This window comes from Kuraishia capsulata, genomic scaffold (genome assembly GCF_000576695.1).
Source record: "Kuraishia capsulata CBS 1993 genomic scaffold, Kuraishia_capsulata_scaffold_1, whole genome shotgun sequence".
NCBI lineage: Eukaryota > Fungi > Ascomycota > Pichiomycetes > Pichiales > Pichiaceae > Kuraishia > Kuraishia capsulata.
Genome location: NW_019172950.1, coordinates 1,739,559 through 1,761,311, shown reverse-complemented (window position 1 = coordinate 1,761,311; position 21,753 = coordinate 1,739,559). Strand labels below are relative to the sequence as shown.

Below are 21,753 nucleotides of genomic sequence, written 5' to 3'. Positions count from 1 at the left end.
ACCCAAGTAACACTTACTCCATGTTGTTAGTAGTGTCTCGCACAAAATGATCCCTTCTCCTCATAAAAATATAGAAGAGCTCCTTTTCGTGATCTCCTTCAGATCTCTCCTTCAAATCACGATAGTATCCGTATTCAGTCTTTGTGCCCTTTGAAGCCCTTTTTGTCGCAGCCGGTTGTTTTGTGATTTTTATTATAAGGAGATTTCACTCTGGGCTTTCGATTAGTTTGCTAGGAGCGAGCCACGCTTGGAAGCCTTTTGCACTATGTCAGGTCCAGATCTGAAAACACCAACCACTTCGGTGGCGCCTGTACAGTCGGGGAGTGTGATCCCATCCAGAACTAAGCTTGTTCAAATAGTGACTGAAGAGCTTACTCGATCCATTAACGAGAACGATGGTATGAAATTGATAGGACTCAACATCCAGTCGTTGCCTCCAGAGGCGATAGAGCTGATAGAGGGGAACATGGTTGAGAGGCTTTCCCTTCAGAAAAATCTGCTTAACACACTTCCTGTGTACTTCAAGAATCTGTCAAAGTTAAGATATCTTGATCTACATAGAAACAACTTCCAGGAGTTTCCTCAGGTTCTGTGCTCTTTGAAGAGTCTTGAGATCTTAGATATAAGCGAGAACAAGATCAGGTTCTTCCCTACAAACCTGGGCCATTTGAAGAGCTTGCGTGTGTTGTCGATTAGGGATAACCAGTTTGAGTATCTACCTCCTCACATCAGTGAGATGAGCAATCTCAAGATTCTTGAAGAGGGAAACAACCCACTGATACTGCCTTCGCGGGGCTATATCGAGTCTTTACAGAGACAGGAGGAAGATACATGGCTGGAAAGTCTGAAGTTGTATTTGAAGCAAAACTCTAGTACTTTGGAGGCTAAAATCCGCGAATCTATGGGGGCCGAAACTGCTGACTTCAGCAGCTTGTCTGCTCCTTCCAGGTCGAGATCCAACTCTGAGTCTCACATATCTTCGCGGGCAGCCAAGAGAATGGGATTTGTGATGAAAAGGACCCCTGTTCAAGAAGAACCGGAAGAGGGGCCACCGGTAGAACAATTGCAACAACCACAGGAACAGGAAATCCCGGAATCATACCAACAGTATTCACAGCAGCAGCAACAACAGCAACAGCAACAGCAGCAACAGCAGCAACAACAGCAACAACAGCAACAACAACAACAACAACAGCAGCATCAACAACAACAACAGCAACAGGACTCACAGCAGCAGCCTCCCCCTCCACATTCCCGAATGAGGTCCAGGTCCCATACACTGTCAAGAGATCATACAACTGTGGTAGAAGAGCCACTGTCTATAGAGCCTCAGAACAAATCATCGGCGTACTTCCGCCGTCTGTCAACGTTGGCCGAGGTGAAAAAACATGACTTGATTCCCAGAAACGAGCTGTTGGAGATTGCGAGGAAAGTGCTTTTTGTCGTGAATGAGCTGCAGATCAACTTCAACAAGTTTTCGGGTTTTTGCGTCGATGCCAGAATCTCTGCCAAGATGAATTCACTTTCGTTATCATCGAAACTGCATATTGATTCCATCATTGAGTGTTTAGAGATGCTGGAAAACTCAAGTCCCGGATCACAGAAAACCATGGGACAGGATATCATAGTGGAGAAGCTTGTTGGGTCGGTAGTGGACACGGTCCGCGCTGTTAAGGTGACTGTTTGGCATTTCCAAGAAAATCTAACTAGTTTCCTACAATCTTCAGATATTGCATTCGTCCGGATGCTGTACCTTTCTCTCTTTGGGACATTGAACGAGCTGTTAAATGCATGCCTCGTTTCTCACCCGAAACTGAAGTTTCAGCAACAACAGTCGCAATCGGTACAAGAGCAACAACAGTCAGGCTCAAAGCTCAAGATCCACCGCACCACCGCGCCACCACCACTCAACCTACGTGTTGAAACTTCCAACTCGAATCTGGGTCCAACCGACACAGAGAACCCGAAGGAGTTGTACGAGACGATTCAGACTGCAATCAATTGGGCACAGCTGGTTTTCCAGCAAATCAATAATGCCATCGGCAAGAGTGCAATTGCCAATGCTACACAATCTGAGCACTTGGATAACACTGCTGTGCAAAAGATCAAGGAGTTGACAGGGTTTTGTATTAATGCGATGGATATCACTAAGAAACTCAGCGGAAAGCTGCTCCCTTTCAAACACTCGCAGGATGTCGGGATCGTGGAAGATAAGAAACTGACAGAGGAGATAAACCTGTTTTTGAAAGCAATCATCAACATGTTGGCGAGTGCTAAATCGTCTATGGAAGATGAGTTGCCAATCCTGAATGAAGCTCGTTCTTCAATGGGCTCTCTAGCAAAAGCCACCAAGGATCTCACCAAGAAGATCGAAAGTGCAAAATCCCAACAGATTCCAACATCTTCAACGCTCTACTCCTTTCCCAGTGCCACTACTTTGACCACACCATTGTTGGCTTCTCTGGGTGCTGCTGCTCAGGCAGTGATGCCTATAACGTCGTCGCCAATGAACGGCAACTATCAGCCGAGCCAGCAGAATCCTTTTGAGGTGACTGAGTTCAGGAGTCCGTTTTGATTGGTAGATATGAATAATGTAATTTACGAAGGAACCCTTATCTATAAATTGAAAGGAAATCTATATCGTCCGTCTAACTAAAGTTCAACTGCTCCTTAGACCTGCTGACTGAAGCGTAATTCGCTTCAATTTCTTGCTCGTCAAAAACAAGTCCACTCTTCTCAGCTGCAATGGCTGGTGGAATTGTGGCCCTGGTCTTTGGGTCCTTGAACACGTATTTGGTGATGGCCGTGCAACAAACGCGCTCGCCCTTGCCAGAGCTTACCTTGAACTCGGATAGCACGAACAGCCATTTCTCGTCCCAGGAAACCACACGAGAATCAACCCAGTATTTCTGAAACGGCTTGATCTCTTTGAGAAAACTAATGTCAACCGAACCAACTGGCAAAAAGGGCCACGATCCAAGTTTGTCAATGGCGAACAGAGGCTTGTATAGCGAGAGCATCAGCTCGGTACGGGCCATGTCCATTTCCTCTAGAAACGTGGAATTGGACTTGTGGAGATAGAAGTCGCACTCTCCAAGCGAACAGAAGGTCAAAAGACGCGATTTCACCTTCAGTATATCTTTTCCCTTGTTGCTAGTCTTAGAAAATAGGACTATTCTCATCAGGGCGTAGTAAAAGCGTACATAGTACGACCCTGGAAGGGATTTGTATGAAGAGAGCAGAATGGCTATGCTCAACCACTTGAAAACCGTTCCGATCATGCTGAAATGGTTGTAAGGCTTGAGCTTGAGGTCTTTTTGGAAGCAAGCCAAGTCTACTTGAACGAGCTTGGGTAAAAGACCGCACGAAATCCACTTTGGCAAGCATGTGAATTGTGCCTCGGCTCAGCTGCAGGGTCGTGCACTTCCCTATTGTACTGTCGTGTTTCTACCAGTCTCGGGCCAAGTTCTTCGGGCCAGAAAAAGAGCGCGGCGCTCACCGAGATAGTTACGGGATTTTTCGGACTTTGACACAATTGCCGAGCCGATGGGCTGCCGGGCAAATAAAGACGCTCACATTGGAAACGCTTTGGGCTATGAGCTTAGATGGGTGGTTAGGGGAATAAGCGGGTATCTTCAGTTTTGTTAAGAATGTATATAATCATGATGCAGGTCGTAATTTTGTAGGTGAATGGATGTGTATGTGTAGTGTGTCTTCAGCAAGGCTAGGACGAGTTTGGAGGTGTCAGAGAGCCGTGGACGGACCCGGAGCACTCGCGGTTCTCGACATGGCCGTTCAGCCAGACGTCGACGGACTCAAATATTTGGCCGCAAGCCTTGCAACGGCCCGCAACAGCGTTACGCTGTCTTTTGCGCGTTCCGGAAGGGTATTGGAAATGTAGTGCCTTGAGGTGGTTCTTGAATGTGTCACAGCGCGAAAAACATCCAGAAGGATGGCACTTGGAACCAGGTTCTTCGTCGTAAAAAGGGCACTTGAACCCGATCTGGCCCAGATCCTTCAAATGACGCTTCTCGTGTCTCTGAAGATCGTTTGGCCTGGCAAACCCACGGTCGCAGGTGTGGCAGACGTGAGGTCTCGCAGTGATGGAAAGATGTGTTGATTTGTGGGTAGCCAGGTTGCTGAATAACAAGTGGCACTGGGGACACTGGCGCTTCTTGCGCTGTTTCCGAACTTCTGTGTGGGCCGAGGGCGACAACGGCGAGTCCGGACTGGATGGGGTCGAACCGACCGACACCGTGGGAGGAGGAAGTAGAGTTTGTAATGATGTTGGTGATAGCGGATCTGGGCTAGACGAACTGGAAACTGATACCAGAGGAGGAAGAACAGGCGCGGGAAGCTTCACTTCCGGCGCAGAGGGCATGCCCCAGATCAACGTCTGGAGCTTATGTATGGGAGGTGGCTTGAAATCCGAGGTGGTGGAGTGCCGTTGTATGGGAGGTAGCACAATAGTTTGGTTGTAGGACATGATGGATGATAGCACGTTGGAGATGTATTTTCAGGGAAGAACGCAGGGTCAGAAACACCTCTCAGAAAAAGAGGGCTCAGCTACGGAACAAAGCACGGACGGTACGGCTGGTCAGCATTACGGCTAGGCGGCCGGACTCAATCGGTACTCGGGCCGGATTTATAAGCTGGGAGATTTGGACGGGCACAGGCTTTGAGCTGCGGGGTTAAGGGAGTTTTCTATAGATTATTTGATACGGTTGCAAATCTGACCCCCTTGGCCACTCGCTGTGGTTTGTCAGCTTTGAAATCTATTACAGCGAGCCAAGTGGGTTGTGCAAGCCGTATAACCCGGAGAAGTGCGAGCATCTCTTTAAAGCCGGTGTGTCCACACCGAGGGAATTAATGCGAATTCGGGGGTGCACGTACATCTGAGAGGGTGCTATGGCGATGCTGACAATGCTGATTGGGGAGTATGGGGTGGATGTAGCGATGTCGGCGTTAGCGACAGTGATAAACTCAAAATATGGCATGATAGGAGACCTTCGTAACACTCGTATCGCTTGTGACTCTCGCAACGCTAGCAACATTCGTTTTCGTAAATAGTGGCGGTTTTCCACGTATGGACTCCCATTACCCGTCTTCTTGACTCTTCTCGGCTCAGCTCAGATCCCCTAGCCGTCTGTGGCTTTGCCGTGGCGCTGCCATGGCTTGGCAAGCCCCAATCAGTCAAAGCACACTGTTCTGCTTGCGCGCAGCCTCGGCGCTGCTTGGTGCACTACCCCCGTGGATGTGGGAGTGCCACTCTTTCCGGCGTGGGGTCCAGGGTCTGGAATTCATTGTGTCTCCCCGAGAAAAGCTTGTTGCTTTCGCCGATTTTGCCGATTTGTTGATCTGTTGTGAGTTGTCTTTTTTCTGACCCGTTCTCCAGCAGAAAAAAGGTTTTTAACTACCGTTAAATATACTCATTTGGAGGATCTGCCCCTGTGCGGTTGTATTTGCATTTTCCTACTTCCAATCTCGACGCGTCCTCGAGAGTTTGTTGAAGCACAGTCCTTTGAAATTTCACCAATCTAAAACCCACTCTCTTTTAAACCATGGTGGATTGGCTTGTGTATTCTTATCCCTCCTGGGAGTACCCTTTCGGATTGCACCTGTGGCCCATTTTCGACAAGGTGTACGCTAAGATTGCGGGATTCCCAGCCTCTGAGTTTGAGTTCGTCCAGGGTGAAACTTTTATGGGAAACTTCCAGTCATGTGCTCTGGTGATCGTTTTATACTACGTGATCGTCTTTGGTGGTCAGGCTATTATCCAGAAGTTTGATCTTCCTCCTAGAAAGCTGAGCGTGTTGTTCCACATCCACAACCTGCTGCTCACGTTTGGCTCTTTGACACTTCTGCTCGTGATGGTAGAGCAACTGATCCCAATGGTTCACGAGCACGGAATCTTCTGGTCCATCTGCTCCAAGGGTGCTTTCACCCAGAAGCTGGTGGCCGTGTACTATCTCAACTTCTTGACCAAGTTCTACGAGCTCAACGATACCGTGTTCCTCATTCTCAAGCGCAAGAAGCTGCTCTTCCTGCACACCTATCACCATGGTGCTACTGCATTGCTATGTTACACCCAACTTGTGGGCCACACCTCTGTTGAATGGGTCCCTATTTCCCTCAACCTGGCAGTCCACGTCGTGATGTACTGGTACTACTTCCAGACCTCTAGAGGAATCAAGATCTGGTGGAAGGAATGGGTCACTCGTTTCCAGATCATCCAGTTTGTCCTAGACCTTTTCTTCGTGTACTGGGCCACCTTCATCTTCTACAGCGACAAGTGGTTCCCCAACCTCTTCCACTCGAAAGGAAGCTGCTATGGTAAGGAAGAGGCCGCTGCATACGGCTACCTGATCCTGACCTCCTATCTGGTGCTCTTTATCTCTTTCTACATCAAAGTGTACAAATCCGGTGCCAACAAGAAGGCTGCGAAGAAGGCTGCTGACAAAATCAAGGCAGAGGGTATTTCCTCGGCTGTTCCATCGGGATCTCCAATCACTTCTAGAACGAGAACTAGAAAGGCATAAACGAAAAGGATTAGTCTAAGGCATTCTCCCCTAATACTGTCTGTGACCCTTCATCTAAATATCTAAAGCATAACTATATAAATTTCAGAGCCGTTTGTCCTGGCTTTTATTCAGAATATTCTCACAGATAATTTCCAGATTCGTAATTTGATATTAAGACATAGTATAAAGGAACGGGTCCCAACGGACCCCTAATTATAACAGTAAAATCAATCGCAAGAGCCTTGATTCAGCTCTCTTGATCTTTTTGAACTTTTGGCACCGATTTGTCCCAGAAATCTAGACTGACGACTGTGTCGTAGCCCTGTTCATTCTCCCAAACAAAGAGGATCTCCTGCGAACTCGAGTGCAGGAATCTAATGTTCTCTCCGGCAATGCAACGGGTCAATTCTCCTGTTTCCACGTTTCTGACCTCGATGAACTGCGAGTCAAACGACAACAGAGAAGGGTACCACATGGCAAACTGACTTGGGACATTTTCCCAGTTAACCAAGAAGTTGGGGCGAGCCCTCCATCCGTTCTTATTCACGTAAAAGGAGAAGTTTGAGTACGAGAGCAAGAAGTTGTTGTTGACCCTGTCGATTCTCAGTGGCTTGAGGCCTTCCTTGCCTATGCAGAAATCTAACGAGGTATCCGCCTGGTCCAACAGAGACTCTTGGACTCCTGTTTCCAACTGTACAATCTCAAAACCCTTGGTGCACCCGATACATAGTTTGGTCTTCAAGAACGAAACGCTGACTGGTTCAGACGAAAAGGTCAGGTCCTTGACCTCATTTTTGAACTTGCGCTTATTCATCTTCTTCGACGTGATTGGGTCCATGGGCTCGAAGATCTTGATCAGATGCTGAGAGCCGTTACGTGCCACACAGATCAACATTCTTCCGGAACATACACCACTCTTGAAGAAGGAAACATGCGACATCATCTCCTTGCCTAGCTTGGCATTTTTGTTCGGATCGTAAATAGGGTTGGGTGGTAGTACCTGTGTAATGGAGCTTGCACTCGAGGTGGAAGATACAAGACTGGCGCCGTTTCCACCGCTGCTGCTGCTGCTGCTGCCATCATCATTCAATATCTCCAAAGGCCAGTAGTGTAGCTTCTTGTCGCACAATGCCAGTAACAACTGATACTCTTCCAACACTTCCAATTGCATAATGTTTGTTTTGGCAATGACCTTCACTGGTCTACTCACAATTCTCGACTTGTCCTTATTCTTCCTGATGTTGGAGATGTAGATACCTGAATCGGTACCATAAAGCAATCTCCTTCCACCATCAAATGGAACGGCACAGTTGATCCTGTTCGAGTAGTCGAAGAAACTCGAACTGAGTCTCGTCAAAGTGAAGATATCGTTGTCCTTAATCAGTTTCTTGTGCTGCTGTTCAACCTTCTCCAGCAGGGTACGCTGGACGGATTGTCTTGCATACAAAGTGAACTCGTAACCGTTTCTTCCAAGGTACGAAAATGTCAATGGGAACCTTGCCGAGTTTGTGTTTGTCAGCGTGGATAACGAGGCAGAGTGGCTTAAGGTCGTGGTTGAAGAGTGTGAATAAGAAGCTGAAGAAGTAGTTTGAGAACAGACATACAGAGATCCTGTAGATGGAGATCTCTTCATGTGTCTCATAGAACCCATTTCTTCACTCAGTGACACAAACAGGAGAGGAATAGGAATAGGGCGTTGATAAACACGGTACACCTCCTTCTTGTTCATGATCTTCACACGCGCAAATATCAACGCATGATCAAACAAATACACATTCACCTCACCCTGGTTCTCCTTATCCTGGTAACTCTTCTTCTTCAGGACACACTGGAACAGCAATCTCCGATTCTCGTCAGCCAACTTCAAATCTACCAGCTCTCCAGGTCTGAAGATCAACTTCTGCTTCAGAAGCAAGATGTTCAGCCTGTCAGAAGCCTTTCCTGTTTCTTGGTTGATTCTGTTCAAGATTCCCTGTAGCATATCAATAGCCTTGCCCAGCTTCTCATAATCGGGGTTAGAAGGGTCCGTTGCATCGCGGATGGATTTCAAAAGAAGAGGGTAACGAGCAGGTCTCGATGTTGGCTTGGAGAGATATGAACTCAGGTCCAAACGTCTGGACTCAGGCAGGTTACCTGTTTCCTCGACAAACCTTGCAAAAAGCGCGTTGGTTTTCTTCTGTCTGTCAAACTCGTATTTTCCAAACACTTGACCAGCACCATACTTAACAAAAGGCTCAAACTTGGGGATAAATTCTAAGAAGATATCACCAACTTGCTCAACTATTGGCTGGCGCTGTTGGCGTCTGGTCAGAGCATCTGCCAAACGAGAGTTGACAGCCCAGATCTCATTGATTCCGCTGAAAACGGAACGAATAAACTTTTCACGCTCCTGTTCTTTGATGATTCTCGATTCGCTTAGTGGACGGATCCAGAAGTCACGCAAATACTCCAGATCTTTAATGAAATCACGCTCACTGTATATCGTCTCAAAGATACACTCCTGTCTCTGGATCTCGCGCTTATCGACACTTTCCAGCACCTGTTTGGGAACGTTCAAGGACCACAGGTGTTTCTTCTCATCATCACCTGATAGCGAAAGTTTGGATTCCGAACGACGCAATCCACCCTGGGGCTTCATATTTAACCGTGCCTGTTGCTCCAGCCTTCTGGGACACGCTATACTGTAGCATAGTTGGTTTCTGGTACACGTTGCAGAGTAACATTCTGTGAGCAACGTGAAAACACCATTCACGCCGGTGTCCACTGCCTTAACGTCTTCCTCTTCCTGAGGGTTGGGCGATATCTGCTGATCTGGACCATTTTGCTGTTCCTGTCTCTCTCCGTATGGATTGAATATCGACTCTCCAAACTGGTACACCTCATTCTGCGAATCACGCAATCTGTGCTCATAAGTCACATCATGAAAGAAGTGCTGGGCATCCAAAGCGCGTCCCAGCAACATGGCAAGACTTCTGTCAGAAGTCCTTATGATGTGAGAGATCACGTCCACCGCCTGGGTTCCAGTGAAAGAGTCTCTGTATTCCAGTCCATTTTTCAAGTTGGAACCCAACTCTATCTTTTCGAAGAATGCCTTGGCAACCTTGGAAAGTAAAGCAGGATAGACGGAAGGTTTTCTGGAAGAAACGGTGACGATCGTCCTCGAGGCCAAAGATGTCTGTGAAACAGACCTATCTGTATGCCTCAAAGTAGACGTAGATGATGATCTGTGCGGATTCGTCAGAGACGTATATGACTTGGATCTGTTTGACAATTGCTGGTTAGGCAGGGATCCTTCGTGGTACACCGAGGTGATAGTATCGTTCTTCTGCGGAATCACACGGCCACTCAAAGTCGTAGCAGGCTTGGACTTGTTCTTGTCGCCAGTCAAAGATCTCATTGACATTGTTCTCCTTGAATTATCCACACCTTGCGAAAAGTTACCGGCAGGCTTCGCACCGTTTCCATTGTCACTCAACAAAGCACCAGAAGAGACGCTACGTCCACTTCTCCCAAAGAAATTCAGACTTTGTCTCATTGGCGACCACGAGCCAGATGAGTTGGACACAGGAGAACCCTTTGGAGTCGTCTCCTGAGGAAGTCTCTGCGGAACTGCATCTGTCCTTTTGGTGTTCAAAGCTGGCAAGGTCTGTGTTCTTGTGGGCTCAGATCTGGCTTTTGGTGGAGGTATTGTGACTGGTAGTACAGTTCTAGAAGGATCCATGGTACGTTGCTCTATAATAGAGGGTTGTAGAATTGGGGGATCGTTTTGAAACCGCGGTTGCTGTTGAGGCTGTTGCTGGTGTTGGTGATGGTGGTGGTGCTGCTGGCTGTAAGCAGCAGGCTGAGAAACAGACCTCTGCTGAGGCTGAGGAGCATGTCTCTGTTGAGAATACTGCTGAGGTGCTTGATGCGAAACCTGTTGAGGCATCTGTTGAGGCACCTGTTGATGCACCTGTTGATGCTCTTGAGGGAGATACTGCTGTGGATGGCGTTGAGCATACCCATCCTGTCTGTAGCCTTGAGTCTGTTGTGTGCGGTAGGGATGTTGCTGCTGGTGCTGATTCTGAGAAATTGGTTGAGCATGGAACTGTGACTGTGGCGGAGGCGGAGGCGGAATATGAGCATATCTCGGATCATACTGCTGAGGCGGGGCGTCCGGTTGCCGGTGCGAAGAAACATTTCTGGGCAAAGGCTCCAGAGACGAATGGGATCCCGTATTCGCGTAACCTTGTCCATACACCTGCTGGACCGGTACCTGCTGGGGCAATCCTGGATGCTGCTGGTGGTGAGGATGGTGGTGGGGGTGAAGGTTTTGTATGGGCCGTTTCTGGTAGCTATTCTGCGATATTTGGCTCTGGGCAGACCTCTGCGACAAAGCAGACGAGGGTCTCGAATCAATTTCAGCGATTGTCGGAGGCATTCGTGATCCATATTGCGAATTGTGGTCCGTCCGGTCGTAGTACTGCTGGGCCATGGTTCAAGGGTTGGGCTGTGTAAACGGATGGATTGTCCTTGGACTAAACAGCGGCACAAACCCGCGATTCTATTTCAAGCCGAGGTTAAAAAGTGGCAAATGTCCTCTTTTGTTTGATGGGTCCCTTCGTGTTTTGTTTGATGTCCAACAAACCTAGCAATAACCGCCCAATTGATTGATTCCTCGTGTGTATTTTTAACTGCCAAATCGTATCAGTCACCTAACGGCACCTGCGCTAACAAAATTAGGGTTTCTGGGACGGCGGAGTCGAGCCTGAAATTGGGACACGATATGAAGAAAATTCGGTAGATTCAAGTTGAAGGATTTGTCCCTGAATCGGTCTGCAGTAGTATCAACTGATTGTAGAAGTGTCTCTTGTTGAAGTCCTTGTCTAAGTCTTGTTCAGATGGTTCTGAGGCGGACAAAAGCCAAATCAGCGGCTGGGAATCAGGAGAGAGCAATTTAGTCAGGGGCTAGAGGAGAAGCCGGATATTTGACCTTGCTCCAAACACTTTGAGCCTAACTAACAATAGCACGTTAATAAAAGCGCCTTGTTTCACGAAAGAAACCAGTATAATACACCAGTAGGGTCCCTATTTCAGGCCTGATCAGATTGAAAGTTCGGCAAGCTGGGACGGCCGAAAACGGGTCAGACTGTGCACGACTTGGGGCAATGCCAGCCTTTGCATCACCAACTTTGGAGGAGGCAGAGAGGGGCCTTCCCTTGTCAAGTCCGATTCCGGTAAAGTCGGTTGTTTGAATATACGATTTTTGTATATTTTGTGTGAGACTTGATTGAGGCTACTCGTGTGCAATGCCAGTATGTATTAAAATTTGAAGGATTGGTTGGATTGAATGACTAACATTTTCAGGCATATCACTCTACCTTTTTGGCAGAAGATGCTTCTGATACTAGGGTGGTTGGAAACTTTGCCATTTTCCCAATAAAGACACAGTTCAGAGGCCCCTCGTATCCATGCCATTCTGACTACGACATCATTGACGAGTGTCTTGATCTATTCCGCGCCAATTCGTTTTTCAAGAACTTTGAAATCAAGGGCCCTGCCGATCGTGCCTTGATCTATGGTATCCTGTTTATTTCCAACTGTCTTTCTTTGCTGAACTCCAGAACTACTGAGCATGATGCTACGCGTACCCTGAATAACTTGTCGCTGGACAATTTTTCGATTCCGGGTGACATCGGCTTCCCATTGAACTCGCTCTACCAGTCACCCAACGGTAAGTTGGAGTCCGACTTGTTGAGAAGTTATCTCCAGCAATTCAGACAGGAGCTTTCAGCCCGTTTGATCGAGAGAATTTACAGAGACGACAAGACCAAGCCTAGCAAGTACTGGTTGGCATTCACGAGAAGAAGGTTCATGAACAAGAGCTTATAGTCGGGTCTAAAGTGCTCATATTTACAGGTTATAAACGAACAAACAAAACAAGACGGGCAGGCTCTACCACCTCCGAAACTTATCATAAAACTCTTCCCTGCTGGATCTCAGCTCCTTGGCGTACTGCTGCCTCTTATCGTCGTTAGCAAGGTCCTCGTAACAGCTGTAATATTTGTGGAACAAGGTGTCTGCTCTTCGTCTAATTTCAACCTTCTCCTCAAGAGTACCCACAGCAGGATAGTCAAACATATACATGGCCTCTCCCTGGAACTTGATGCAATCCTGGTAGAAGTTGTTCTTGACATTGCACACAGTGAACTTGTCCACAAATGATCCACTCGATAAGCAATTCAGAAAGTCGGCCTGAAGGTCGGCACAGTTCTCAACCGAAGCGTAGTGGATCGGGTATTTCCGGTTATACTCCTCAAACTCTCTCATCTTCTTCAGCTCCTCCTGCGATAGATGTTCTGTGGGTTGGTACACCATCGGCACATACTGAGAAGCGGCCACACTGGGCTCGCTGGCTTCTTCTTGTTTGTCACTCTTCATTACCTGTTCAGGGGTTATCGGTTGCTGATAGTTCTGCACATGCGGATCCTCCAACTTTAGTCTCTCTTTGAACTCTCTGTCGCTTATGGCAGAATCGTCCTGCGTCTTGAGAAAGTCTCTCAGGTCACTAGGAAGCGAGCGCTCCAGCTCCTTTCTGGCATCTAATTCACCAGAAATCTTCCCCTTTGATCCAAATGGCCACACCATGTCGTTTTTTTCTGGGTTTTTAGCAGTTGATAGTGAGCAAATCGAGTGTTAAAGTGGTTGACAATTGCTAGCCCACGCTCTTGCAGGCAAAGCATCTTTGTAGAGATTTTGGCAGTACACGTCGTAATTTTCAGATAACTATTTCAATGCTGAAATTTCTGGATAATATACAAAATATAACCAAGAAACTAATAATTTCTTGTGTATCGAACTGTCCGGTTGATCATTGTAGTGGCCTCCCTATTTCATCTGTGGGAGATCCGTCAGCTCCATTCCATGACTGGTCTCTGTTGGGCCAAGCAGCTTGATGTATTCAGTCTCCACCTTGATGAAGACCCAAACCCACCGTCTTAGGATCTCCATTGTTTCTATTATGAAATACCCGTATTCTGAAGTAAACAACATGGCCAGTGTCGCATGAATTTGACCGGATCCTTCAACCGGGGTGGGCAACAAGCGGCAAAGCCAGATGTATCTCAGCCCGAAATCAACAGCAATGGCTCCGTAGTAGAAGAACTTGACATCGTACATCAAGACATTTCTCAAAACGGCTTTGCTGGTGTTTCCCTCCAAGAGATTGTAAAGTATCTCAAAATTCCAGTCCATGGAGATATCCCAGATGAACGAGTAGGAAGCGTTGATGAGACTTCCCATACACCACATCTTCATTCCGTACTTCCATCTGGTCTCGTCGTCCTGCGGAATGGTCTTCATGTAGACGGTTGCCAGAGCAGGCAAGAACGCAGTGGAGTACTTGACGGCATTCAGCAGATGCGATGTGTTTCTCTTGCGTGAGAGCTGGTATTCGATGAGACACTGGCGTAGTCTCACAGCTGAAGGATATATCAAGAACAGAATGTCCAGGTGGTAATTCGTGGCAAACGATCTGTCGAGGTTTTTTGAGTTTGTGGATATTTCAGGCAATGCCTTGACACCTCCGAACAGGTGCGTGAGGTAAACGAAAAAGTCCACCAATACCCTGTTGTAGGAGGTGAGAGTATCAGCCAGTAAAATGTCATTATTCCTGAGATTTGTATCTATGTTTCCGACGACGACCCTCTTGATCGTGAGAAAAAGTCTTTTCCTGTCGAAAGTATCGTGTGGCCATAGTAGCATGGCAAACAGCAGCAGAAGTCCACCCAGAGGAAACCAATCAATGATCTTCCACGTGACGTTGTTCAGCGTCATGAACACGAAAACCGCATAGTTTACGACCGTGAACACAGTGATCTTCATTGAGAGTTTCCAGCACCTTTTCAACAATGTATTTACACGGAAGTCTGGGACCACGGCCTGTGGGAACTTGAGCACCTTAACCACGTCAATGTTGTGGTCCTCACATGCTTTGAGGTTCAGGCACCAAAGCCAGATTCCAAGGTTCACAAGAAACAGAATTCGGTAGGGCAGTGGCAAGAATAGATCAAAGAACCCTAAGAATGCCTCGGCCGACCCTGGCTCTGCTTGTTGTGATTCCGGAGTAGTGGTTCCATCCGCCGGTATCAGCGTGTCCAGAAGTTCATTTCCGTCCTCACGTTTCAAAAAATTCATTAGCCATCTGATATTTCCAGTATTGGGAAAACTCAGATGTAGTGTTGTTGTGGGAGGAGAAAGAGAAAGAGATCGTCGTAAAGGGGATGGCTTAAAGTAGTGTGAGCTGGTGTTTTCTGTTTAATTACCCAGGGCTTGATGATGGCACGTTTCCGAACGCTCTTCAGCCACCAGCCACCACCTTTCCGGTTGACGGAAATCGAGACTGTCGAAGCTGTTGATGGTGGTTTCTTATTTTATAAAGATTTGGGTATCTTATAGCGTAAAAAGGTTTAGGAAGATATTGTTTAGTATGGGGGCTTTATGCATTGGTACCGCTAATCTGGGAACCCAGCAGCGCCCAGTCCCTTCTGCCTCAACAAGACTTTGATGTGCTTCAGACGCAGCCCCCGTAATCGGAAGACCGCGATTTAAAAAGGTTTAATCATTGAATTCATGATTAGCATAGAAACATCATAAGCACAAGCCATGTAGAGAAGGGAGAGAAAGGAGAGAAAGGTCGCCGACTGCAGTATATACAACGCAAAAAATGGTTAAAAATGGTTTTTATTGATGTCAGCGTTGCAAAGACAGTGACTATGGTATTCTATAAACATAACAGTTCGGTTAGCATTGACATTCCGTTGGGGTCTAAAATCAGCGCTTCCAGCAAACTTTTCATCCTCTGTTCCTCTTTTTCTCAAAGCAATGGTTATCAGAATTTTCAGTGTGTTTGGCTATTGAATCGAATCGGTCATTATAGTTCCGTTTGGGGCGACAGCTTGTCATCATAAGAATTGCTTTGGAAAGGTGTTCATCCATTCCAGAAGGAAAAGAAGAGAGGTCAAGAAAGAAAGATTGAGAAGATAGTTTTTTTCGGTGGACAAAAATACTCACTAGTTATGTATAATATGAGCTCAATCATTCAGACAAAGATGTGGCTATGAAACCATAGCCATGACTTTGCAAGAACGAGAGCTTACAGAAGAAAGAAAAAGTACTGAAAGTTGGTTGAAGTGAAAAAAAAAAATTGAATAACGTCGAGGTGTGTTATAACCAATTTCCGGATCGGGACGCGCAGAAAGTATCCTCGTTTGACGCGGGGGACTGGGATCAAGCGAATAGCCATGTCTAACTGTGAAAACTAAAAACTGGAGCGAACTCCAATTTGCTTAAACTAAAGAAGATTACGCTAAACACGGACAATCAAACTGAAAAAGGAAGAAAAAAAGATTATGGTCACCGGACCAATTATTTGCCTGCGGCTGACTTGATGGAAGTCACGGCAGCCAGGTTGCGGTCGTCAGAAAGACCAGTGGGTCCTGCATTGTCGCTGTTTTTCTTGTCTTCCAAAGCCTCTCTGATAATTCTCTCATTCTCCATATCAATGTGAAGGTTTCTGTAGTGGTACAAGAAGACAAAAGCACTGATAAAACCAGCAATGCCAATGGCAACGAAAGGCCAGATCAAGTGGGGGTCGTTCAGAGCAGGTGTGATAGCCTCACCAAGAGCAGAAGAAAGAGCCATGGTGAACAGGTTGATGGCCATGACCAAACTCTTCATTTGAGGAGGAGCTCTGGTGTAGGCCAACTCATAACTGGTGGTCATGACAAAACATTCACTCACACCGGACAAAATGTACACAGACACCTCTTGCCATGCAGTGATAGGAGAAGTCTCATCACAAGTAGTGGCATAGTAACCACAAGGAGAGGTGGTGTAAATCTTCCATTGGATAATGGCACCGGCAACCTGAGACAGGGCACCGAAAATAAAACCAACTGCGATTCTGTAAACTGGCTTGAAGTCAAGCTTGTACTTTCTCAAAAGTGGATACAGGACGTAGTCCAAAAATGGAATGAAGATAATGATAGCCAAAGGATTGAAGTTGTTGAACAAATCGTTTGGAACACCAGCAGTATCCATGGAACCGGCCTGAGATGTTTCCACCGAACCGATACCGGAATCACACAAGTTGTAGATTGGTAAGTACAGGAAAATCTTGCATGCATTAACGGTTTGTTTGACATCCAAAACCCACTGGTCATCCCAGGTGATGAGAGATTGAGTCTTTTCCTTGTAGAACTTCTCACCTCTCTCCAACATCTTGGATGGTTTAGCATAGTCCCAGAACTCGTTGGCCAAGTATCTCTTGATCCAGCCTTTTCTGTAAGCAACACGGAAGATTTTCTTTGCAGTGGTCAAGATGGAGCCTCTGATCTGCTCCTTCACCAGTTTGGGCTGAACGTAGAAAAGAACAATTGGCAGGAACAGGTACATGATCATGGGGACGAAGAATGCAAGCCAATAACCAACGTCACGAGCACAGTAGGACGTTGCCAGTTGGAAGAAAGCACCAATGTTGATGGCCCAGTAGAACACCAAGGTCATCCTCTCAAAAGACTTGGCTCTGTCGACAATCACCTTCTCTCCAGATGGCAGAACTCTAACCATGTCGGTCTCATATGGATATTGGTCCATAAGCAATGGCAGCAAGTTTGGCTTGATAAAACCGGTACCGATAGCCAGAGTCAGAATAGCAAGAATGGTTGGAGCAATAGCGGCCCCACCAGTGAGTACAGAAGGAATGGCAGCAATGATAAACAGAACATGCGAGATGAAACCACCACCTACACCAATCCAGATGGCCTTGAGTCTACCGATCTTGGTATCTGCAACATAACCACCGAACAGAGGAACAACATAAGCCATAAATGTAAGCAACAGAGTCAAACCGTTCGAAGCTTGCAGACCCCTTCCAAGCCCACCAGCACTCTCACTCGAGTGTCTGTCAAGTGGGGCACCAGTAGTAGAACCTGCAGGCAAAGGACGCTGGATGAAGTTGTAGAGCAAACCCTGAACGGAATAGTAAGAGGCTCTTTCTGCTAGTTCAATAAGACAGATCAGATAAGTAGAGTACTTAGCCCTTCCCAAGATTCTTCTCAGACTGGAAGCCTCCTGTTGAGTTGGCTTTCTGAGACCTTGGGGGTTGTACTCATCTACAAACCAGGTGCTGTAATTGTTTGGATCGTTATAGTCGTAGCCGTCACTAAGGCTAACGATAGAATAGCCCTCACCGGTTGGTGTTTGGGCCTTCTCGTTGAGGATTTTTGCATCGGTCTCAACGTCAGACATGCTTTGAGAGTTACTGGATCTAATCAAATAGGCGACAACAGATATCCAACGATGGAAATGAGAGCCATTTTATTTTACAATGAAAATTGCCGATAGCCGTGATTAGGCAAGTCGACGATTTCACTATCTCTTGCGGTTATTGTCTAATCTCTCCAATTTGCAGAGCAATCGGCAATCATAGTGGGCCTGGAGGTTTGAAGCCGTGTGCGGCAGCCATGTCAGGAGGTGGCCATCCTGCAAGCAGATGAGAGCATGGAAATAGCATGCAAGACTTGCAGGAAATCTACAAAGAGAAATAAAAAGCGAACCGGGAGTGGTGCTGTTGAAGATACAGATTCACGATCACACCATTACAGAATTAGTTACCATGAGATCAAAATTCGTGGAAATAGTAGTGTGATTAATTTTTCAGAATCACTCTCACGATTGCTTACTACTCGGTAATATGCATGCCGCGAAGCCTGATTAAAAGAAATTCTGAAATTTCTCTCTGTGCAGCAGGAAAGCCGAAGGATGCAGTAGTGTTGTTTTAAAAAGCAAGTGTACTCCAAGGTGCACATCATGCGCTCGAATCGGGTCTACGGGGAGGTAAAAAAAGGAGATCTGCAGGACTCCAAAGTCGAAACAGAAATTATTCCAGCCTACCCGATCAGAGGATGCATCTTGGGTATCAAGGGTATGGGCGTTTGGAATAGGTAACTTGTTCGGATAGGAAGATTAGAAAAATGGGCGTTCTGCGTTTTTCAGATTAGACGCAAGATCAACCTATGGGAGTCACGCATCCGGAGATAATACATATATCCATTTGGCAATCGTCAACGTTTGGAAATTGGACCTGTTCTCAAACGGCGCATCAGGTGGAGAACCTCGCCTGAAAAACTGGTGCAACGGCCTACATGATAATTTGGAGTAGCACGCATAATAATTTTTTTCAGGTTGGAGGCCTCGAGAATGCGTAACGGTCTAGTGAGTCGCAAACTTAGACAAAGTCAATCGAAGGAGCCGCGCAGTTTCATTGACTATTGCCTTAAAAGGGTGCGACAGACGAATCATGCGGACTTAAATTGAGCTAAATGCGAAAGGCGATCTGAACATGGTGGCCCGCAAAAAAAAAATACAATGAAATGCGAACTGAAATAAATCTAAACAATGTAAATCGCATCAGCCAGTAATATTATTTTGATTACGATCAAGTATCAGCTCAGAGAATACTGATTTCACGGCATGGTAAATTTTTCAGCGATGCTCGAGCCATTTGACGTAATGCATATTTCGGTTCTTCCGAGTTTGGTTTAACTTTCCCAATATGTCCCCCTTGCAGTTTTTTAAGCAGTTATTTTTGTGTGTTCCGGCGGATGAGCATTCCGCCGGGACGCTCGTGCGGCAAAGATCGATGGCCATTTGATGGAACGGCTTCGGTAATGCCTTATGGTTTTTCATTACACACAGACTCGAAGGATCTGGACCGCTAGTATCCACAATTTATTGTCAAACTGTGGTTCTTACACCAAGCTGTTGTGACGGGAGCCCTGGATTTTGTTGAAGTGAAAAATCTTAAAATACAATTTAATAACGATAACAGCAACATAATGAAATCGGGAGAGCGAAAAGGATTACTAACCACCACGGAGTACGGCTGTTAGGTTCTCTTCTCCCACTGCAGCATCTATCCAAAACGGGATTCTCCGATGCAATTTCTGTCGACCCATGCCGAGTTTATACGGAGCAAAGCTTGTTTCTGTTGACTGCGTTCCGGTGAGTCTATACTCCGAAACGTCCCCGGATAAGGACTTCCGGGTTTCGTGTGTGCACCACGTTCACGCGTTGGTAGTGCGCGCTACCTGATTTGCGCCTCTGATATCATTCCTAAATCTAATAGTCCAACTGTACGAACGTCATCTCCATCTGGATCTCCAAAGTGGTTATGCAAGCCTCAGAAGAGGTGCAGGAAGCTGCAATATTGTCGCCGGTTCCACCAGCTGCAGCTGATGGGTCTTCTGTGCCGAATACCCTCAAGCCAGCAATCGTACGATTTGACGCTACGAGCGGCTCAAAGTTCACCTGGAAAAACCTACTGGACCTTTCAAGAGTCAGCTCTTCCTACAGTTCTCCTCTTGCAGTTATTGCCCATGTGGATGTGAATGCGTTCTTTGCCCAGGCTGAACAAATTAGACTGGGACTATCTCCAGAGGACCCGGTAGTCTGTGTGCAATGGACTTCGCTGATTGCTGTATCGTATGCGGCGAGAAAATATGGCATCGGTAGGATGGATACGCTTGCATCTGCGAAGCAGAAATGTCCCAACTTGATACCTGCTCACACTGCAGTTTTCAAGAAGGGTGAGCTCAATTGGTCTTACGTCGATGGTCTCCCCAGCGCTGCCGAACATAAGGTCTCTCTCGATCCATACCGTCGAGAAAGTCGCAAGATGATGCGAATATTCAGAAGCTTCTGTGATCATGTTGAGAAAGCAAGTGTGGATGAAAGTTTTCTGGATTTGGGGAGGCTGGTATTCAGTAGGATGCTTGAGTTGTTTCCTGCGTTGAGAGTTTGTGAAACCGAGGAGGTTGAGCTCAACGGCCGGTTGCCCGATTTGCCAGAGACTATGCCTGAGGAAATTGCGTTATGGAAAGGTTTTGTCGTGGACTCTAATACGGATGACGAACCAGGATCACCACTCATACGGGACTGGGACGATGTCGTGAGCCTGATAGGCTCCCATCTGGCCGACCAAATCAGGCATAGGATACACGACGAGTTGGGCTATTTCACTTCATGTGGAATAGGGAGGGTAAAAACAGTTGCTAAGCTTGCGAGTGGGTTCAAAAAACCGGATAACCAGACGATCGTGAGAAACTCGGCAATTCCGATATTTTTCAAAGACTTCCGTCTCACGGACTTTTGGGGTATGGGTGGAAAGACCGGCGAGTACATCGAGCAGAGGCTGAATGTGCCCCAGGAGGATTCTATTGAGTTCATACGAAGACTCTTTTCGCTTGAAGAGCTCACTGATAAGCTTCCTGAGCAAGGCGAGAAAGTCTACCAACTAGTGCGAGGTGAATTTGCTACTCCATTGACTTTGCGCACAGACATCAAGGCCATGGGAACTTCGAAAAACTTCCGCGGGGAATCTGTCACCAGTGTCAAGGGTCTCTATGACTGGTTCAAAGTGTATGCAGCGGATTTAGCTCACAGGTTAAATGATTTGGACGAAGAGGATGGCATACTGAATGCAAACCGCTCAAACAGGTCTGTGAGAAGACCGAAGACAATAACGGTTCATTTTTACCAAAAAAATGGTGCCAAGTCCAGACAGTGTCCTTTTCCTCAGCTACCTTCAATTGGAAAGATACGAGAACTGATTTACATCAATGGCTGTAAGCTTCTTGAACAGCTTGAGGAGAACTGGAATGAGACTATTGATGGACCCATGTTCCCCTGCTTGAACTGTTCGCTTGGTCTCTCCTCGTTTTCCAATATAATGGTAACCAAATCGATTGACGAGTTCATGTCCAAGGGAACTCTCGAGGAGGCGTTCCCGGCCAAGTCTGAGATTGTCATACCAGACCAAAGCGTTGCCTCATCTGTGACACCTCCGCGCACTCCTATTCTAGAGTCAGGTGGTTGGTACTGTGAGAAGTGCAAGAAGGAGTTCCCCGAGTCTATGGAAGCTGAACATCGAGACTGGCATGTAGCGTCTGATATGGCCCAAGAGATCTTAGAGCAGGAAGGAAGACGACAGCTTTCGTATGCAGAGATGCTTCTGGAGAAACGTCACAACCAAAAGGCGCAAAATCGGTCGGTATCGCCGGTTCCACGGATTACAAAGAAACCAACGAAGAAAACCAAAACCAATAAGAAGGTATTTGACGCTAACCAGTCCACTCTACCGTTTTCATAGCCGTCAACACCGAGATACCCAATAATGAATTCGAATTATCAC

At 46.8% G+C, this 21,753-nt stretch overlaps 10 protein-coding genes across 10 annotated transcripts; 4 read left to right on the top strand and 6 right to left on the bottom strand.

Moving 5' to 3' along the window:
* Nucleotides 1-265: 265 nt before the first annotated feature.
* On the top strand, nt 266-2,575 carry KUCA_T00000944001 (uncharacterized protein; the record flags this gene model as incomplete). The annotated part of the gene is made up of 1 exon (XM_022605533.1): nt 266-2,575. One exon carries the CDS (start codon nt 266-268, stop codon nt 2,573-2,575), a length of 2,310 nt encoding a protein of 769 aa, XP_022456992.1.
* Nucleotides 2,576-2,648: 73 nt separating this feature from the next.
* Nucleotides 2,649-3,281, bottom strand: KUCA_T00000943001 (uncharacterized protein; the record flags this gene model as incomplete). The annotated part of the gene is made up of 1 exon (XM_022605532.1): nt 2,649-3,281. The coding sequence occupies one exon, from the start codon at nt 3,279-3,281 to the stop codon at nt 2,649-2,651; it is 633 nt and encodes a 210-aa protein (XP_022456991.1).
* A 443-nt stretch (nt 3,282-3,724) lies between these two features.
* On the bottom strand, nt 3,725-4,486 carry KUCA_T00000942001 (uncharacterized protein; the record flags this gene model as incomplete). The annotated part of the gene is made up of 1 exon (XM_022605531.1): nt 3,725-4,486. One exon carries the CDS (start codon nt 4,484-4,486, stop codon nt 3,725-3,727), a length of 762 nt encoding a protein of 253 aa, XP_022456990.1.
* Nucleotides 4,487-5,561: 1,075 nt separating this feature from the next.
* Nucleotides 5,562-6,539, top strand: KUCA_T00000941001 (uncharacterized protein; the record flags this gene model as incomplete). The annotated part of the gene is made up of 1 exon (XM_022605530.1): nt 5,562-6,539. The coding sequence occupies one exon, from the start codon at nt 5,562-5,564 to the stop codon at nt 6,537-6,539; it is 978 nt and encodes a 325-aa protein (XP_022456989.1).
* Nucleotides 6,540-6,768: 229 nt separating this feature from the next.
* On the bottom strand, nt 6,769-10,995 carry KUCA_T00000940001 (uncharacterized protein; the record flags this gene model as incomplete). Its single annotated transcript, XM_022605528.1, has 1 exon — nt 6,769-10,995. One exon carries the CDS (start codon nt 10,993-10,995, stop codon nt 6,769-6,771), a length of 4,227 nt encoding a protein of 1,408 aa, XP_022456988.1.
* Nucleotides 10,996-11,809: 814 nt separating this feature from the next.
* On the top strand, nt 11,810-12,392 carry KUCA_T00000939001 (uncharacterized protein; the record flags this gene model as incomplete). Its single annotated transcript, XM_022605527.1, has 2 exons — nt 11,810-11,815; nt 11,868-12,392. 2 exons carry the CDS (start codon nt 11,810-11,812, stop codon nt 12,390-12,392), a joined length of 531 nt encoding a protein of 176 aa, XP_022456987.1.
* A 63-nt stretch (nt 12,393-12,455) lies between these two features.
* On the bottom strand, nt 12,456-13,148 carry KUCA_T00000938001 (uncharacterized protein; the record flags this gene model as incomplete). Its single annotated transcript, XM_022605526.1, has 1 exon — nt 12,456-13,148. One exon carries the CDS (start codon nt 13,146-13,148, stop codon nt 12,456-12,458), a length of 693 nt encoding a protein of 230 aa, XP_022456986.1.
* A 240-nt stretch (nt 13,149-13,388) lies between these two features.
* On the bottom strand, nt 13,389-14,696 carry KUCA_T00000937001 (uncharacterized protein; the record flags this gene model as incomplete). Its single annotated transcript, XM_022605525.1, has 1 exon — nt 13,389-14,696. The coding sequence occupies one exon, from the start codon at nt 14,694-14,696 to the stop codon at nt 13,389-13,391; it is 1,308 nt and encodes a 435-aa protein (XP_022456985.1).
* A 1,230-nt stretch (nt 14,697-15,926) lies between these two features.
* Nucleotides 15,927-17,810, bottom strand: KUCA_T00000936001 (uncharacterized protein; the record flags this gene model as incomplete). The annotated part of the gene is made up of 1 exon (XM_022605524.1): nt 15,927-17,810. One exon carries the CDS (start codon nt 17,808-17,810, stop codon nt 15,927-15,929), a length of 1,884 nt encoding a protein of 627 aa, XP_022456984.1.
* A 1,924-nt stretch (nt 17,811-19,734) lies between these two features.
* KUCA_T00000935001 (uncharacterized protein) lies at nt 19,735-21,711 on the top strand (the record flags this gene model as incomplete). The annotated part of the gene is made up of 1 exon (XM_022605523.1): nt 19,735-21,711. One exon carries the CDS (start codon nt 19,735-19,737, stop codon nt 21,709-21,711), a length of 1,977 nt encoding a protein of 658 aa, XP_022456983.1.
* Nucleotides 21,712-21,753: the final 42 nt, after the last annotated feature.